Genomic DNA, 16,477 nt, shown 5'->3' with positions numbered 1-16,477 from the left:
GCTCCCAGGCCTATTAACGCTGTGACAGAGAGAGCGGGGTATTCCAACACAGGCTTGGGAATTCCCCCATGGCTGGGCGCATTAATTACTCGCTTAATGGGTGTATGACCCACAATGTAAAAAACGGATTAGGCGCGTGAAACCTTCGTCCGGTCTGCTTTGCTCGCGTGAGATGCGGATGGAAATCAGTCCGGTGCACGCGGATCTTTAAAGATCATTTGCATCCAAGCCAGCTGTTCACTTCATTTTTAAACCTGGCCGATGCTGTTTAAGCACACACTTTTTAACATAAGTTAGTATTTTAAATTACAGCAATGTAATAAAAATAACAAAATTAATAAATCAAACCTACTCCATTTGTATGAATCGAGTCAAATCTACAAACAGGCCTTCTAACTTCTGAACTAAAACTGTCAAGACTACCTGTGCTAGTATAGCCTATGTTAGGACAAATACAATAATTAAAATAAAATGGTATATTCTGCAAATAACAGCCTGCAGCATTTGATGACAACAATGTTCAATAATATATAGGGCTTACCATAAGGTTAGGTCAAATATTAATAATAATACTAATAATTAAATTAAACAAAAAATAAATACATTAATGAAATAAAATAAAAGCCTAGGCTAGTATAGCTACAAAGGGAAAAAAATAGTCTTAATGTCAGTCTGTTGGCTTTTTTTATTTATGATGCTCCGTGACATTTATCGAGCTATGTATTGTCAGTTATTTAAAAAAAAGAAGAAAAAAAAAAGATCTTACTTTGATTCATATTTAGCCAGAGTTTTTGGCGTTTGTCGGGTGGATTTTGTTCGCTGAATTAACGTAGCCTATCGTGTTTTAATGGCTGATTTGTTATCTAATTTAGCCTACCGTTTCGCATCACAAAGTTCACCCTTTACACACACACACACTCTACGTGTTGGTTGTGCATACAAACACACCCACTGTGGCACGCATGCACACGCACGCGCTTATACACACAAACTCTCACTCACGCCCACGCGCTGACAGTCAAAGCTCGTGAGAGGGGGGAAATGCACCACTCTCTGCGTCTTTGTGCGGAAAAAAGTTGCGGTCGTGGAGGCTATGCAGAATATGAGTTTCTAAAGCAGCTTATTAGTTTGTAGCTTAAGACACTCTGGGTTTAAGGTAACATAGCCTATGCCTATGTTTTCGTGTTCTTTGAAAGAACCCAGAAATATCCCTAATCGTTCTCACTGAGGAAGAAGAGGCTGCGTTCCTTTTGGACCTGGTAGCACCAGTTTATACCCGGACATCATCAAGGGCAAAGATAAACTTGTTCGGAAGTGTGGAATTTATCTCTTTCTTAAATAACGAAAAGAAAATCAAGACTGGCACGGCTGCAAAGCGCCGCTTTTCAACAACTAGCCTACTGGTAAGTGCACATGACACCCTATCTTGAATGTGAGACAATGCAAGTGAAGGAATTCGTTCCACCTCAGGGTTGCGAGCCATGGGTGAACTTCAGCTTTAGTGTAGATAGATGGAGAGGCATGATAAGTGATGCTCTGGCAGGTCTCACCTTGACTTTGCAGTTGATAATAATATATCGTTAACACTGCGAGACAAACGGGACAGGGACAACTTTATAGTTAGAGCGTGTCATTTACATTAACACATGTATCATTGGTTTTCATAAGCAGAAATAAATCATGCTAACGAAATTTGCTTTCAAAACCAGCAAACAACCATACGGGTTTAATTGCTTTTTAAAGGCTAGTAGCAACGCTCCTGAAATTATTCCTTTTGGTTTTAACATTGGATAACTAAATTAAGAATTTACAATAAAATATGAATATTAAATTATTATTTATAATTTTCGATAGCAAAAGTTAAATGTATGCAAATACAAATTTGGTGAAATTTGTAAACTAATACAGTATTTTATTTTTTTCCCAATTATGTAAATTAAATTTAGCTACAAAAAATACACAAGCAACACTAAAAACAATACATTTTAGGCGCAATACGATTATCATCTTCCTATCCCTAATATCAACTGAAAACAATATCACAAATGAAAAAGAATAATACAGTTTTCCCCCAATTAATCATTCAAACACATAGGCCTATTATTATTATTATTATTATTATTATTATTATTATTATTATCATTATTATCATCATCATCAGTAATAGTAGTTTGTTCTGTTTTTTGTTATTGTGTGAACTAAGTTTTAAATAGACTAAAATAATAATAATAATAATAATAAAAAATAGGCCTACACAACAAAAATCCACAAGTTTCCCATTTTCCTCTGGTGATGCGCTTCATTAGCCACGCCACTTACACTGCATATAGCCTAATCTTTCACTATCACTTGTGGGTATGCCTTACCTTTTCCAGTTTGAAAGTTGCCTTGGCAGAATACATATTTAACAACAATTCAGTTGTTTTCGTTGTTTGCTTTTTTTGTTTGTTTGCTTTTCTTTTATTTTTACTACAAATATAAAAAATAGCCGAGAGAAGTAGCCGAAATCAAAATGGCCTGTGCCCTGAACACACTCAGAAGAACTACTTCCAACTTTACTTGGACATTTTAGAGGCTACTTGGAATAATAAATAATTTAGAAACTTATTTAGAAACATTTGTTTTGTACTATAATCTCAAAATAGCATTTAGATGAATGACTTTCGCCCTCGCATTAGGATATTGGCATATTAGGCCTTCTCGGCACACGTATACAAAGAAACGTACACAAATTTAATTTCCAGAGTCTCAAGCCTACTAAAGGCACAGATGCGACTGAGGCAGGTGAAGGGGAGGGCTAAAGTAAAGCGTTGCATTCGGAGAGAGAAAAATTGAGAGGGAAAACGGTTAACAGCAGGATTGCATGCAAATTTCCGACTGAAATTATCATAAGCAAACAGCTGAAGCCTGGGCTAATAAAGGCCCATCTGTGTTACTTCATATCGGGTTAGTATAGAGCTGCGATAATGAATTTTGTAATATCCAACCGACAGACATCTCAATCAGACACTAATCCTCTGATTTTACCGCGGAATCACTCAACTTCGTGCGCTCAAACTGCTCTCTTTCTCCCACCGACGCACGGTGCTCTGCCTCTCCTCTTTGTGCGTTGTTTTCATGTGCGTTTGGAGACACGAGTCTTAATTAGGAGGGACTCGAGCAAGCGCCAAGGGATTTCAAAACAAATGATGAGGAATGTGCACATCCTATTACAGACAGGATCCATCCAATATATTACAATAGATTTAAAATATATCAGATAGCTTTATAAAGTAATGGACATACATGTGTAGAAGCTAAACATACGCAGAAGTTGGCCTACGTACATTTTTATTCCTGACATAAACGTTTTATACATTTTTAAATAAAACAAAAATTAACGTTTCTCTTTTCTCACAGGTGCTCAACGTATAATCTATCAAATGGATTCCCACTGCCGCAAACTTGCATCAACCTGTGCTCAATTAGGTAAGCTGATCTTGGTGAATGACAAGCCACCCTCATTGTCTCCAGAGAAGGTCTGGATTCATTAATTCATTTAGTTGGTTTAAACAAACACCACAACATTGTCTGGCCTATAAACGATCGCAGTTAGAAAAACGGGTCTATATAAAAAGAAAAGCGTGAGTAAAACATCTTTGCTGGTGTTTGACGTATGACTGGTTATAGGCAAAGCATTAGACGTTTATAGTCAAAGATGGACATCTGGTGGTAGGACAGTATACACTGGTATGTGAGAACGTCTTCATGATGCCGCGTATCAGCTCCCTCCTGGGAATTTATGTTACAGGCAAAGTCTGTGTGGTTTTACAGGATTGTGGTCTCTAAAATATCCTGAATTATTTCAAACTAAAATACTGAAATGCTTGGGCATAGAATGTAGTTAGATCATCACGTGCGTTCTCGCTAAAATTATGCAAACGTATATCTAGTACAAGACGCTAAATGCATTATAAATTTAATACGCATGAACATTCAGTATGATGTAAATTAAGCGCAAATGAACAATTTTCTCCAGTACTTTATAATTTGCCGCACAAGGACACTTCTAGCATAAATCAAATTGGGGGGAAACTGTAAGCCTAAAGGTTAATACTTAGTGCGCACATAACCCCCGGTCTCTATATCATCTGGCATCTTCATTAAGCTAATTAAAAGAAAATGAGAACAAACCACAAAACTAATTTAATCCCGTTAGTCCGTTTGCCATTTCCCATTGGCATTTTCTATTGGCTATATGGTATAGGCTATGAGCTGTATCAGCAGATAGTACAAGGAGAAAGTGCATACAAAAATGCAAACTGCAAAGTAAAAGGGAAAAGACATTCGAGCGACTTGATTACCGACAATCTCGTCTCCAATGCAGTAATATATGCAGCGCTTGTTAGATAGGCTCGGGGGAAAGTAAATGTGTAATGAAAGCCTCCTCGTGAGGAGGAATATACTAATGGAAGAATCTAATGTCCTCTTAATCCTATGGAAAAGGCTTTGTCGTCTCCCTCATATTGACTGAATTGGTAATTAATGGCTCTGTGGTGCGCCATGGCCAATAATCCACAGCAGGCAGTTAGAGCGCTCGGAAGAATTTTTGAGGGTCCAGAATAAATACAGAGCAATAATCCAGTCCATAGCCATCAGTCCGTTTAAAAAGAATCGAGCTATTCAACTTTTGCCTATCGGATTTCAATGCGCATTATTAAAATATATGCGTAAATATACACAATCACAGCATTCATGTTATATTTTCTATCTAAGGTCTAGAATAATCATGGTTGGTTTAGGTTTTTAGTTTTTAGATGAGTGCAAATGTAGCCTACTTCTAATTTTAATTTACCTATAACTAATAAATAATTATATAGAATATTAAATATTATTATATAATTAAATAGAAGCAGCTTCGCGAAATAAATCAAATTAAATTGAATGGCAAGTGTGAGACAAGACCGAAACTGTGCAGTGTCTTGTGCGGCGCAAGTGCATTGAACACGAGGTCACATCATCATGCAAAAAGACCTGTAGGCCTATGCAGGATTTTCGGCTCTAGATTCATATATTATGCCATAAATTCATATCCAGTGCAAAGAGCGTGAAATGAATCAGTCATTGATGAATCCGTTTTTTTTTTTTTTTTTTTACGCGTGGTATGTTCGACGCTTGTCGCGTGATTTTACAGGACAAGCAGGGACATAAGCAAACTAGATTTCAGTGGTTTATTAATTGCTTCATTTGTTTTTTAATATTAATTAAGAAAGCCACATTTTTTTATATTACCCATGTGAATGACAAATAAATTATTCAAAATAGGCTATTTAGAAGAAACCCGAATTTTTTTTCCTCTTATAAAAAAACTTAGGCCTACCCCCTGTGATAATATCAATAATTTATATTATGTGATATTAATAATTGTATCATTTAAAGTAGCTAACTAAATTATTTGAAGATTTTTAAAAAAATGTAGCGTTTTCAAATAATTTAAAACAAAAATAATTTAGTGTTTTTAAATAAATACATGTTTTTCTTTTTAATAATATAAAGCAATTAGTTGTGATAAGTAAATGTTCTGAAAGAACTTGATTCAACAAGGTAAGAAAGCTTTCATTAAAGATGCCCAATTTAAATTCTTAGCCAAATGGGCATCTTATCAGATTAAATGTTGCCTAGAAATGCAAAGTGGGTGCTCTCTCCCGCGAAAATGCCTAATCACGGGCCCGAGGCGCACAAATAGGTATCGCCAAAGTGCTTCCGTCCCTAAATCAAAATATCTGATATTCTATTTATTCTACAGGCCTATGCATATAGTTATCATTTATAATTGAGTGCTATTATCCAACAAGACTTGGACTGTTCGTTACCAATGAATTTAACGAGGTCTGTCAACCCTGTCAATTTACAGTCGCAAAGAATCGTCCAATTAACATGTCAAAAGCGGAACTTTGGTGATGAGCATCTTGTGTCATTAAAGAAGCACGTTCATATTTTGTTGTGTCATTTCCTATTGAGATTATTTTAATTTGACAGACTTTTGTTAAAACAGGACGATGTGTCCGATATAATAGGCTACCTGTTGAGAAAAGGTTGAGCTTCAGGTGTGCAATGAAGATATTTTAGGGACTCATGTTCTTTGAGCTTTTAGTTTCTTCTCTGAAGCCACTGGATGCAGAGGGGGTGGCTTTCTCAAACTGCACAGGCTTAATTTTCTAATTTCTTAAGGCCGTTTTTTAGTCGGTCGGCCATAAAAGCTCTCATGTATAGGGTCTAATGGTCCGTCAGATTGTGGGCGGAGTTTAGGGTGACGTCACTACGCATAGAGCAACTCGGTTGGACGGATAGAGGGACAGCTGAAATGAAGAGCGAGCGCTGTGATGTGCAAGAGAGTGTGTGTGTGTATGCAAGTGGATATAATATCACATACCTGTCCCTGTCACTCTGGCTCTCCTTGTAGCTCTCGGTTGAAACTATCTTTTTACCCAGTCGGAAAAAAACTTTAACTTTCGTTAGCACTGGGTTTGTTTTCTTTAAAAAAAAAAAAATAAAAAAAAAACGGGAAAAAAAACGGTGAAAAAAAACTGTGGAGTGTCGCTTTGAGTGGGAAAGGAGCACTGACAACGCTTGCCGATACTTCACGACTGGACACATTGTTTATTTTATTTTTTATTTTTTATTTTTTTTAATGTATTTGTGATCTTCGCTGAGGAAGTTATAGCTGATTGTGAGCCCTCTGTAATTCGCTTGTATTATCCATGACCTCTATGAAGGATCCGTTGAGTTTGGACCACCATCACCACATTACCGGGAGTAAACACGCGCCGCTTACTATGGCCTCTAGTCTGCAACCGCTTCAGCGGTCTGTGGACTCGAAACATAGGCTGGAGGTGCACACGGTTTCAGACACCTCCAGTCCAGAGTCCGTAGGTAAGCCCTTGTCCTCTGGAGAGATGTTTAACTGGAGTGTTTTCGGTTTTGGTGTCAGTTATCATGAGGTAGCCTACTGCCTTTGAAAAGAGACTGTTTAAAACTTCTCTCAGTGTGAAAACAGAGCGGGTTATAATACGAGGCTTGCAAATATCATGGAACTGGCAGTTAGTTGAGGCTATTGAAGTAGGCTACATAAGTCATGGCCTTTGACAGGACTTTATTTACTTAAATTGTGTGTGGAAAATGTGGGCTTCTAGCAAATGTTTGCTCTGTGGCAAATTTGTATAGAATAATGTAAACATTCCCCAACTCCAATAGATTCCTTTTCTCTTTTTTTCTATGATGAAAAAGACATATTGCGTTCATTGTCGTTCATAATCTTGATTCAAGAGCATTTGCATGTGAGCCTCTTTTACCGGCACTGTTGGCTTTACCAGAAAAGGATGTTAACATTGGCGGTTCATAAGAAAATTAGTTAAGGAACATCATTAATTAAATCTTACCCGTTATGTTGTTACCAGGGAACCTCTTGGTATGTTACCATGATGCCAAATATTTTCAATTCAATAAAACGGAATTAGATCGTCGTCTCACTCACACGGACTTCTCCAAAGCTTGAAGCTTGTTCCTCCTGAATTAAATCATTCATTTAATACACGGTATCATTTTGCATTGCAGAGAAAGAGAAGGGACAGAGTAAAAACGAAGATTCGACTGATGACCCATCGAAAAAGAAGAGACAGAGGCGGCAACGAACGCATTTTACTAGCCAACAGCTCCAGGAACTGGAAGCCACTTTTCAGCGGAATCGCTATCCGGACATGTCTACTAGAGAGGAGATCGCCGTCTGGACAAATTTAACAGAGGCCAGAGTCAGGGTAAGTTTGATCAATTAAATGGCATTGAAATAACATGCTATAATAGCCCTAAAAATTGAAGACTTGATTTTTGCTAATTCGATTCAATAATTTTACGATACTGAATAAAATAGGCCTATTAAAATAGTGCATATCCTACAAGCTTATAATAGCCTATGCCTACTTAAAATTAAAACAATAATAAGCCTATAGCTACTTATGCTGTACCCTATTGTTAGGGTTGCATATAGCCAACATTGTATGCTTATTTAAACTATTTTGTTCGTAAAGATTATGCCTGTTATATTTAATTAGGCTATGCGCTACATCAATTGCATGACGTTAATTTATGTTACATGCTAAATAGGACTTTATTTAATCATTTAAATAAATCTGTCACTGTTTGGTGAGAGGCTAATTATGGGTGAGTCGAATTGTTTGCAATCAACACAAGTGACGCCCTTAACGATGACCTTAATGGAGTCACACGGTCGCTTTTTAAGAGGTGTAAAGCTTGTATTTTGTGATTGTCATTCTCGTGTTGTATATACTTAAGGTTAGTATGTCTCCGCCTGCTTAGGGAGAATACACATTTAAAGCGTCGAGCGGCACATTGACCGCTGTATGGATGTGTATTGGGATTCCCGGGATCAGACAAGATTCCGCGGGTGACTGATAAAAAGCGACTTAATTAGGAAACCAAACTGAGTTTGACACCACCACCCCCCATATCATTTATCTACCAAAAATAAACCGAGCAGTGGCGAATATTGTTTTAATGCCCACGGTGACAGCAGTTCTGAAAACGTTAATCGTCGCATTCAGTGTTTTAAATAAGAATGAATTATGTAAGCTAATTATAAAAACAAATTCCACATTTGTTGCAGGTGTGGTTCAAGAACCGACGGGCAAAATGGAGAAAAAGGGAGAGGAACCAACAGGCAGAGCTGTGTAAAAACGGGTTCGGCCCTCAATTCAACGGACTTATGCAGCCCTACGATGACATGTATCCCAGCTATACGTACAACAACTGGGCTGCAAAGGGGCTCACGTCGGCCTCTCTGTCTACCAAAAGCTTCCCCTTTTTCAATTCCATGAACGTCAACCCTCTGTCTTCTCAGACCATGTTCTCCCCACCTAACTCCATCTCTTCAATGAGCATGACCTCCAGTATGGTTCCGTCTGCTGTCACCGGTGTACCCGGATCAAGCTTAAACAGCCTCAATAACTTGAACAACCTCAGCAACCCTTCTCTAAATTCTGGGGTTCCCACGCCGGCGTGCCCTTACGCCCCGCCGACACCTCCGTATGTTTACCGGGACACTTGTAACTCCAGTCTTGCAAGTCTGAGACTGAAAGCTAAGCAGCACTCGAGTTTTGGATACGCGAGCGTGCAGAACCCGGCCTCCAATCTCAGCGCCTGCCAGTACGCAGTGGATAGACCGGTGTAGGGGACGATTGTAGTAGAATTTACAATGCCGAATCCCGGGAACGAGAGACTACACTTTTTGTTTCAAGGGCACTAGAAGAATAAACCACTGAAACGCGTCCAATCCTGTGATGGAATGTCAAGCGGGAACGGAAGGCAAACGCGCCATTTCTAATAAGATTGTTCTCTACACTAGCAAGTGCACACTAGCCAGTGAAGAGTTTAGGATAATTAAAAAAAGAAAGAAAAAAATCTCATTTATTTTGACGTTTCAATTTTTGGACAGCAATTGACTGAACGGTTGTATATAGGCTATACATACATGTTAATATCATCTCCAATTTGTAGAGGCGAAAGCTGTAACTCTTAAGCATTTTCGAGAATTCAGTTTAACACAGCATGTGGAAAACGTACAGGAATCATGTCTTGCTTGCGATCAAGGGAATGTACATACTAAACGCACCAGTCGTGTGTGATATTATAAATTTATTATTAAATGTCTGTGTGAATATAGATCTAGAATAGCAACCCTGGGTAATAATACGCAAATGTTTCTGCGAAATGAACTTGGTTTTTGCTCTGTGTATAATATTTGGTACGGAATTTTTGTTTCGTTTTTCAACATCCCAAAAATAAACTATTGTGTTTTATTTAATGGAAGTAAATATATTGTTCTAAAACATTTCAAAACGTTCTCTTCACAATTATTGCATTCGCCTGGTTGTGTAGCACACATTGTTGCTTTGTGGCATTTCTAAGGTTTATAGAGAGAAAGGGAAAACGTATCTAATACACATCAGCGTGACATGGAAGTCCGGTGAAGAGGGTGAGATGTCCCGAGCAGATTAGGAGTCCAATATACAAGACTGACTAGAGGCTGGGCCTCCAGTGATCACCGACGCTTGAAATAACATTGCAATGAGATCGGGACAGCCTGGACCACACATCACTGAACCATCTGCCGGCTGAACTCCTTAAAAAAATATTAAAATGTGAAGGGATAACCTATGAAGGTCCAGTATTAAGCTCATCAGATCGTAAGTTGAAAAAGCTCATATCTCACATGAATTATGAATGACTTATTATAATAAGATAAAGTGCAATATGCAAACAAAACTGCATTTTTATTATAGTACTCACAGCAGCCGCACAGCCTACAATTAAAACTAATAGCTGTTTGTAAACATAGAAAGCTCGCAGCTTTTAAATTACTGTAAAACACAATCAATAAAGAGTGGGAAGAGGATTCAGGTGCTCATAATAATATAGGCTAACTGCTATTGTAAAGTGACTCGCGTGGTTATTTAATGTTTAATTTAATGCGCACCTTTTCTCTGGAAACATTTACATTGTCACTATTGTTAGCCATTGCCTTTTGTCCACCATTAGCTGCACTTTAGCATATTGCGGATAAAAGACTTCTATAGCAGTCAAACTCATTTATAGAAGAGCTATCAAAACAACGAGAGGTATACTACAGAGACAGGCGTGTGTGTGTGTGTGTGTGTGTGTGTGTGTGTGTGTGTGTGTGTGTGTGTGTGTGTGTGTGTGTGTGTGTGTGTGTGTGTGTGTGTGTGTGTGTGTGTGTGTGTGTGTGTGTGTGTGTGTGTGTGAGAGAGAGAGTGTGTGTCCATGAAATGCATGTTACAGCGCGTACAGATCAGAATGACTGAACATTTACTTTAGGTACAGCATGCTGTTTAACATGAATGCCCTCATATAGTGATGATTAATGAGGCAGAAAGAACAAGGCTGGTGGAAATTGTAAAACTGAATGCTACTATTACAGTTATTCAAAATATAATGCTGTTGAATGAAAAGTAATACGCATAGGCTGATTGAAAACGTCTACATTAAAACAACTAAAATCCACAGACCATAAATCAGCTTTTTTTCAGAGCACAATACACATTCCTGATTCTCTAAGTTAAGAGCTCTCAATCTAACCAGGCCTAAATTATTCATTCCTAGCAACATGACGGTCTGGGGTCCCAATACACATCTCAATAAACACTGTGAGCGGGGGGCCCGCGGGAGCAATACAGAGCAGATCCAGAGAGCAACCCTTCAGTCGGCCTAAACACAGCCAGGAAAAGCTGTTCCCTTTATTCTCTAGAAGACTGCATAAAGGTAAGGCATTTTAATGCGCATTATCAGCAGAAAACTAAAAACATGTCCTTGCATGACGAAGAGAAGCGCCAAAATTTTGCATTCAACTCGAGTTTTCTTCATAGGCTTCTGTTGTCTTGCCGTGTTCTTGGTTAGCCTATCTTATGCACTGAAAGAAGAAGAAGAAAAAAATAGGCCACTTCAGTGGTATCTTTTGGGAAAATGTTGTGAAGATGCATCCGATATTCCCTGATGCGGAATATTTCTTCTTTTGCGTCTTGAATTAAATTGTTTGCTATTTTGAAAAGTCCATGGAACAGTTAGGCTACCTATGTTCATTTGTTAAAATTCCTTTGTATTAATGCATGTTGTAGCTGCAAGTATAGCCTACGCTACAAGTTACTTGATATCAATTCCTAATAATCTATTCCAAAAATTACCATAACCCGTCTGTATTTTCGAAAGTATTTAAATATTTATATATCGGAAGTAAACATAGCATTCCTCAGCATATAAAATCAACATTTCCGAATCTTTTTTAATTATTATTTATTTATTTTTACGAAACATTTTTAATAAACTTATTTTTCGAAATACAACTTACAATTCAGTTGTATTTTAAAGCAAATGTCATACTGAGTTTACAGTGGGGAACCATATTTGACAGTTTGCAGTAGGCCTTTTTCATTTTGATAAATTTCTGATTTGAAATAATCAGAAAGATAACTTGTTTTTGCAAATTTCGTTAAATCCCTCACTTTCTGAAATCCAAGGTGTAATAATTCTGGGCTAGTCAAATAGTAAATATATAAAACTCACAACCTAATTAACAGCAGAGTGAAGGTCTTTGATTACATACTGGCTAGTAATACAAGTGGATGGATTGACCAACTCATAAGTTTACCTAATAATAGTAGGCTAATTATTTTACTATTGATTATACAATTGCATATAGCATTATAACATTAAGTAACACGTACATCTGTAAATTTAAATTCACAAATTTGATAATCAGATAGGTTTTCAGATTTAGCCTGGTCAACAAGCCCGTTTTATTAGGTTTGTAGTCATCGGTGTTGCATAGAGGTCCTGTTGATAAACTGAACGGCGATGTTGTTACCACCCCATCTCAGAAAAAAATTACAGACCATCCAATCAGATGTTAGCGATTTAAACCAGGTCGGGGTGGTATGACCTCGCACATTCTCGCGCTTGACCTGCAACACGTCCCGAAATTAAAGGAATGCAACATTCATATTTCCAAGTTATTCAATACAATATTAACTTTTCTCACAATACCGGTAACGTCAAATTAGCATAATTATTATCATTAGCTACAAATTGTCCGTATTTTTTGTAGAATAACAATAATGGACAGGCCAATTAATCAGCTGACATTTGTCTATTTTGAGATAATTAATTGGCACTGTCCAAAAACAGGTGTCCACACGGCTAATTAACATAAAGGTTAAGTATCAGTTCCAAAAAAATCCACTGACATTCATGCCATTTGATGATGAACTTGCCATTTACATAAAGACAGTACTGTACAACATAAGAATTAATTCATATAATTTGCAGTCAAATAAACTGCATTCATTAGCTATTTGCCATATAGGGCAACTACAAATCTAGCTCTCTCTACAGTTTACAGTTACAGTAGGATGTACAACCTCCTTCAATAGGTTCTAAAATGCATCTCTCTCTCTCTCTCTTTCTCTCTCTCTCTCTCTCTCTCTCTCTCTCTCTCTCTCTCTCTATCTCTCTCTCTCTCTCAAGCAATGCTAATGCACTTGGGGGGTGAGCACAGGCCAGCTGGTGCTGACCCAAAATGATTCTGTAGATCCTCCATCACTGTACAAGCAGACCCATTGACTGAGCTGAAGGTTTTCTAAAGTGTGGGCAAACATCGGATGGGGTGAGCTTGAATTTTGTGTGAATGTGAGGATTATGGGTGTGGAAGTGTGCATGGAAAACCTCACGTGTCATTGCCTCTAGTTTGCCCAAAAATATTGTCATCATTACTTACGTTCAAACTGTATGACGTTCCTTCTTCTGTGGTACAGAGAAGATATTTCTACTTTTGTTCATAAAATGAAAGGGTTCTTAAAAAAAAAAGATACTTATTTTTGTAAATCTCTTCTTTTGTTTTCCACAGAATAAATAATATCCTACAAGTTTGGAACGACATGAGAGTAAATAAATGATGACAGAATTTTCATTTTTGGATGAACTATCCCTTAAAGATCAGTCCATTATAAAGTTTCTATAAGGCAACTATGTGTCTGTACCTGCCTCTGTATAGATGTGCCTCTTCTCTTTTTCGTTCCAGTTCTTTGTGTGCGTATCTGTTCTTTTTGTGTTTGGAAAAAGTGCTGGCATATTGCTAACATGCGTGTCTACCCTTTCATCTGATGTGCTTGTGTTTCGTTGGTCAAAGTGTGTGTCTACCTTTCTTAGGATGTGCCAGAGCTTGTGTGTATCCGTGTATATGTCCTATCCCTTGACATGCTTGAGTGTTGGTTGTGTTTTTGGGTGTGTGTGTGTGTGTGTGTGTGTCTGACACGGCCCTGCCTTTGATGAGCTGAGTGTGACGCCGGGATGGCTTCTCTGGCCGCAGGCGTGCGCTGGTGTGGGAGCGTGTGAACAATCAGACATGGAGTAAACTTCCATGACTCAGACACTTCCTGCTTTCTCAACTTATATTAAAAAGAAACATTGCAAATGTTTTGACTTGAAAATGAGGAATTCCACAGTGAGTACCATGAAATCACAGATGCACGGATGTGCGTGGAATTAACAAAGATAGTATCAGGGAAGAGGCCGTATACTGAAACTTTTTTTTTGTTTGTTTTGCAGTGGGAAGAGAGTGATGGTGGACTTATGATGTAATGCTACACTTAAATAAAGCCTATAAGCTGTCCAGACTGCAAGAAGCTTTAATTTTGGATGCAGAAAATCCTCCCAAAATAACAGCCGTGATTCTGTTTTAATAATATTGTGAGGATGTAATGCATGTTGATATGTAGAATGCACATGCTTACAAATATGTAGCATACTCATAAAAGTCTAAAAATAAATGTAATTCTGTCTCAAGCAATAGCCACTGATAAGACAAGACTACAGAGTTGTTAAGCTCTGTGTTTTTAAGCTAAACACAAAAGATATGGAAATATAAGAATGAAAAAAAAAAAAAAGTTTAATAACCAAATACCTATTGGCCGTTCTCCTATAAACAATACAAAAGGAACTATAGTCAGGAAGAGCACACCCTAAAACAGACCAGAGTTCTACACAGGCCCACTCTTCTCTATTGTGCTGTCAATTCTGTTTGCCATGCATGCAAACTTTTCAAAAGCAGCTGCGCACACACACAAAAGTTGACAAGTAATGTATAATAGTTGCAACCGGTGTTGAATTGTGAGTCTGCAGTGCCTAAAGAATTAAGGGAAAGGTAAGAAAAGCATGAATGACAGCATTGTGTAGTTAAGTGTTCACAGTAACAAGAAACTCCAGCTCTCTCCACCTCATCACCTTTCACAAATATGACATCAACAATTGCTTAAGCCTTAACACATCAAATGTGAAAAGGACAAGAGCATTAAGCCTCGAGCAAGGCAATCATATCAGCTCGGTTACTACTGACTCACTAACTAGTGCTAAAAAATTCTGTATGTCGACTACATATTCATAAACAGAACTTAAAGCGGCGAGCTCAGATGTTCTGCAACCCTGGAAGTTGTATGTTAATGCAGAACCGCAGCCTAGTTTTAATTTTTCATAAGGGGAGACATGTTTGAACCCGCAGGCGTCCTAATAAACCAGTCAAAGCAATCTGCTGCGATTCTTTTTCAAACATCCTCCTCATTACGTGCCACAGTTTGCTCTCCAAAATCCTGCTAATCTCATGACGTGAGCTGATCCACATTAATGGATCTGTAGATGCAGAAGTGCAAGACACACACAGGGCAGAGTTTAGGAGCCAGGAATTTAGCATCCGTCCATCAGCTCTGCCGCTGATAGCTTGATGAGCTCCGGTATAGAACTTGTCAACGGACTTTCCAACGCCTTACTGCAGCAGGTGCGGCGTTCCCTTTTGAGATGACTTGACCCGCTGTGATTTCATTGCAAGTTTTGCTAGGAAATCTAGATAAGAATAATATAGCTTTCAGTTCCAGTCTGATGTAATAAAATAATGTGAATGTGATGGTGTAACTAATTTAACTAGCAATTTAATAAGTTTGGCAAAACTAAAAAAAAATTTGAGGCAATCAGTTGCCTCAATTTTTTAAGTTATGAAATGTAAAGCTTAAGCAAGCAAAACTTGCAGATTTTTGCTTTGTAATCATACATTTAGTTTGTTCTGAACTTGAAATATTTGAGTGAGCTAATGCATACATTTTAACGTAATATCATGTAATCTAAAAAATTTTGTAGTGGAAACTTAATTCAATAAATCCCACCTTGCTAATTGGTTACACAATGGTTTGATAGCTTTAGCATGGCACTTGCTGAATGAGGACAGAAATATAATACATTTAATATACTACAGAACTACAGAACTATAGAAAACTACAGAACTAGAAAACTACAGAACTACAGAACTATAGAAAAAACTACAAAAAAAGAAAAAAAAAGAAAAAATCAGGAATTCTTCTAAACTAGCACAAAACATTAAAGACTACTAAATCTCACACTTAACAGTAATATTTTCTTAAAAAACAAAAAACACACTTCATTTTGCCATTTACTGTCCATTTGAGTGTCATGGCAAAGCATGCTGGGAAATAGAAATCCCAGCCCAGTTTCGGTTAAATTTAAGTTAGTGTGAATTTAAAAAAAACAAGTTCATAAAACTCAAAACAATTAAACAATTCAACTTGAAATGTGTCAGCAATGTGTCAACCTAAATACTAGAGAAAAAGTTCTAAATACTCATAAAAGTTCATTTGTTTGACTAATTGGTTTTACTTCAAACCAATTAAATATTTAGGATTTACAGCATATGATAAAGAGTATGGTTGCCTCTTCCAAAAAATACTAGGCCAATTTGTCAATATTTTTTTAGCAGATTTGAAAATAAATGCTGTAATTTGTATACAAAATGTTTTGTACTCACTAAAACAACATCTAATGCCCTGCAGTATTCAAAATTTTACCCAACACA

At 37.5% G+C, this 16,477-nt stretch overlaps 1 protein-coding gene across 2 annotated transcripts; it reads left to right on the top strand.

The window, feature by feature from the left end:
* Positions 1–1,023: 1,023 nt before the first annotated feature.
* Positions 1,024–9,856, top strand: pitx2 (paired-like homeodomain 2). Of its 2 annotated transcripts, XM_067456549.1 has the most exons (4): positions 1,024–1,403; positions 3,400–3,468; positions 7,594–7,793; positions 8,660–9,856. In XM_067456549.1, exons 2-4 carry the CDS (start codon positions 3,423–3,425, stop codon positions 9,221–9,223), a joined length of 810 nt encoding a protein of 269 aa, XP_067312650.1. In that variant the 5' UTR covers positions 1,024–1,403; positions 3,400–3,422; the 3' UTR covers positions 9,224–9,856. The 2 variants fall into 2 exon arrangements, with proteins under 2 accessions (XP_067312650.1, XP_067312648.1); XM_067456547.1 differs by lacking the exons at positions 1,024–1,403; positions 3,400–3,468 and adding an exon at positions 6,373–6,912.
* Positions 9,857–16,477: the final 6,621 nt, after the last annotated feature.

This window comes from Pseudorasbora parva, chromosome 11 (genome assembly GCF_024679245.1).
Source record: "Pseudorasbora parva isolate DD20220531a chromosome 11, ASM2467924v1, whole genome shotgun sequence".
Taxonomy (NCBI): Eukaryota; Metazoa; Chordata; class Actinopteri; order Cypriniformes; family Gobionidae; genus Pseudorasbora; species Pseudorasbora parva.
The sequence above is the reverse complement of the archived record's forward strand: the minus strand, read 5'-3'. Positions and strand labels throughout refer to the sequence as shown.

Excerpts from the sequence above, each read along its gene's own strand:
- pitx2 (XM_067456547.1), top strand. The coding sequence starts at position 6,741 with ATGACCTCTATGAAGGATCCGTTGAGTTTGGACCACCATCACCACATT. Across the intron at positions 6,913-7,593 it reads CTCCAGTCCAGAGTCCGTAG|AGAAAGAGAAGGGACAGAGT; the intron begins GTAAGCCCTTGT and ends TTTGCATTGCAG. Across the intron at positions 7,794-8,659 it reads TAACAGAGGCCAGAGTCAGG|GTGTGGTTCAAGAACCGACG; the intron begins GTAAGTTTGATC and ends CATTTGTTGCAG.